Source organism: Anneissia japonica, unplaced genomic scaffold (genome assembly GCF_011630105.1).
Source record: "Anneissia japonica isolate Jap-2015-1 unplaced genomic scaffold, ASM1163010v1 scaffold81137_len23349_cov112, whole genome shotgun sequence".
Classification (NCBI taxonomy): domain Eukaryota; kingdom Metazoa; phylum Echinodermata; class Crinoidea; order Comatulida; family Comatulidae; genus Anneissia; species Anneissia japonica.
In genome coordinates this window covers 8456-11468 of record NW_022724585.1, presented here as the reverse complement: position 1 = coordinate 11468, position 3013 = coordinate 8456, and the positions used below count along the sequence as shown (strand labels likewise).

Below are 3013 nucleotides of genomic sequence, written 5' to 3'. Positions count from 1 at the left end.
GCCTAATTATTTAATTAGGCCAAGGAGATATCTCGGAGTATTTTTACAATTTTGCCTATTTATTATTACTATATTGCTGTATTTTTATTACTACTATTATTGCTAATGAGGTATTATTATTGATTACTTAAGCAGCATAATTTCACGTAATTTTACGTTTCTCTTTAATTTTTTGTTAGACGTTAGAGAGAGAATGCGAGATGTCACATTGCGATCGTCTTGAGGGTTTGTGCCGCATTTGTGGTTCAGTCTTAAAAAATGCACCGGGGAGGTCGAATTGGATCCCAAAAGAAAAAAGAGCAAAACTAATAATGGCCGCTTTTGATATTGACATAGAAAACGATGTTGTGGATGTTCATCCCCCATATGTTTGCGACATATGTAGAAGAAAGTTGGACAGATGGCACAAAAAGAAGGCATTGTACAAGTCGACCACAATTGACAATATTTTCTTGGCCAGTTTTCAGAAGCACGATGATGCCTGCAGAGTTTGTCAGCATTCTGATAACACAACACTAAAAGATGCCGTCAAAAAAAGCGCAGAGAGGTACGGGATGCAATTTGAATTTGAACAGGAAGACAGTTTTTGCTACAAGATAAACCTTCGAACAAGACAGGTAGAAAAATTTATTTCTATAAAAGCAGACGGTATTTGGACTTTGCACGTAAGAGACGAACAAATACCCACCAGTATTTTTACAGACATTAACAATCCCACTACCTGCCATCAAGTAGATGCTGTAATAAAAGTTGTCAAAGAATCCATATTCTGCATCGGGAACTGTGACTTACAGCCAATCATGGATGAATACAATTCCGGATTACGGCCACTACAACGTACTGTACGTCATAAAGATTGCAAAATTATTAGTGATCGTCTATCACCTCGATGCAGTACGTGTGCAATTCACAGATCAGATCTATATAAGCTAAGAAATGCCGGCAGAAATGCAGTATCTTCAGTTAATGCATCGTCAAAGGTGCGCAATGACTTTATGTCGCACGCGCAACTTTGTGAAAAGACAAAAAATGAAATTTAAACAGAGAAGTGCGAAATTAGAGTTGCGGGTGCAAGCAGATTTCAAGAAATCAAGTGTCGAGCTTAATGGGCAAGACAACAGTGTTTTGGAGCAAACAATGTTGATGTCAAAAGAAGAAATGCTCAAGCTACTGCCAGAGGGATCAGCGGCTAAAATGCTGTGGGATGAGCAGTTACGCGTCTTGGGAAAAGACGATTCCAGGCAAATGAGGTGGCATCCAGCAATGATCCGGTTTTGCATTGCCATTCAGCATAAGTCCTCTGCAGCTTACGATCTCATTAGAAAATCAGGATTTTTGTGCCTGCCTCATCAGAACACACTTCGCAGGTAAGTTATTTATTTATTATTTAAATAGTGAGCAATAAGCGTAAGGTGTTGACTATGAAAAAATTGCGCTCGGCCTACTTAATTTATTGTCTAACATATTTAACATTACTTTTCAGGTATGTACACTACACAACATCCCATGCAGGTATCAACAATGACGTTCTGAAAAATATTGTAAAGAAAGCCAATTTTGGAATGGGGTTTCATCGACGCTATGTAAGTTTAGTCTTTGACGAAATGAAGCTTAAGAGTGGGCTGGTTATTGGTAAAGGGAGTGGCAGGCTTGTAGGTGTTGTGGACTTGGACACAATCAACAACGAGATGCAGCATTTCGAGGATAAATACAGCAAGAACAAAGACGCTGATGTTGCTTCACAAATGCTTGTATTGATGGTAAGAGGGATATGCAGTAATATCCACGAACCCCTATGCTACTACCCAGGGAAAGGAGCTCGCGGCGATCAGCTAATGAGCATAGTGCTCAATGCTGTCAACATCCTAGAGTTGCAAGGGTTTCGTGTGAAAGCACTAGTAGGAGATGGTGCGTCAGCAAATAGAAAAATGTTTTCCATGTTGTCTGATGCATCAAAAGGACGAGAAGAAACTTACTTGTGTGACCACCCAATTCAGGAAGGGGAAACATTGGCCTTTTTCTCGGATGTCCCACATCTGATAAAAACTACGCGTAACAATTGGGAAAATTCTGGCTGGAACAAAAAGTCAAGAAATTTAAAGGTAGGGATTCACTAATTCATTAGGATTCTATTTTAATCATTATAAGCATCTTTCTAGCAATAATCACTCACATGGTTCATATCTGCATACAATGAAATAGAATATAAGTTAATTTTCATTCATTATTACCTGTATACATTGTCTTACATGGATTTTGTAGTAAAACGTTTATTTGTTTTTAGTTGAAGGGTAAACCAGTTTTGTGGAACCATCTTCACAAGCTGTATGAGTGGGATTCGGGTATTGAGCGACAAACCCCGGGACTGAGAATGCTACCGAAGCTGTCACACGAGCACGTGCATTTGACACCAGCTTCACGCATGCGAGTATACCTAGCCGCTCAGGTAAGTTACGTATGGAGCAAGGAGGTATTTAATACCTCCTTGGTATGAGTATTAATTTTTTTTTAGGTGATGAATCTGCGACTGACCAAGGGAATACCTCCTTCTACCCGTCATCGGATCGTGCTTCGGTCACTGAACCACATTAAAGTAAGCGTGCGAACGTACACGTGCGTGTGGCGTGTGTCACAGTTGATGGAAAAATTCACGCATAGACGATGAATAGTAGTTCCTGACCTTTCATTGACTTTACAAAGCAACTGTTACCTTTTTGTATTTGTGACAATGTATTTATCTATCCTATACATGTAGGTTCTCAGCCAAAGCGTTGCTAATGCATTGGAGATGCAGGGGAATGTCGAGACCAAGTCCACGCAATATTTCATCGAAATGTTCAACAAATTTTTTGATTGTATGAACGTATCCAACACTTTAGAGTGGAAAACAAAAAGAAGACCTAACCAGAAGCCTTATGAATGCAAAGATGACCCTCGATTTGAAGTAGGTTAGCTTATATATATATATATCTGTCTCTTATACACATCTAGATGTGTATAAGAGACAGATATT

The 3013-nt window shown here is 39.2% G+C and overlaps 1 protein-coding gene across 1 annotated transcript in view; it reads left to right on the top strand.

The window, feature by feature from the left end:
• Positions 1 to 1065: 1065 nt before the first annotated feature.
• The window catches only part of LOC117112515, a 2772-nt gene continuing 824 nt past the window's right edge, over positions 1066 to 3013 (top strand). Inside the window, exons 1-4 of the mRNA XM_033255601.1 lie at positions 1066 to 1367; positions 1484 to 2102; positions 2285 to 2446; positions 2756 to 2944. Coding sequence (XP_033111492.1) covers positions 1138 to 1367; positions 1484 to 2102; positions 2285 to 2446; positions 2756 to 2944 — 1200 coding nt within the window. The 5' untranslated portion in view covers positions 1066 to 1137. The remainder of the gene's footprint in view (positions 1368 to 1483; positions 2103 to 2284; positions 2447 to 2755; positions 2945 to 3013) is intronic.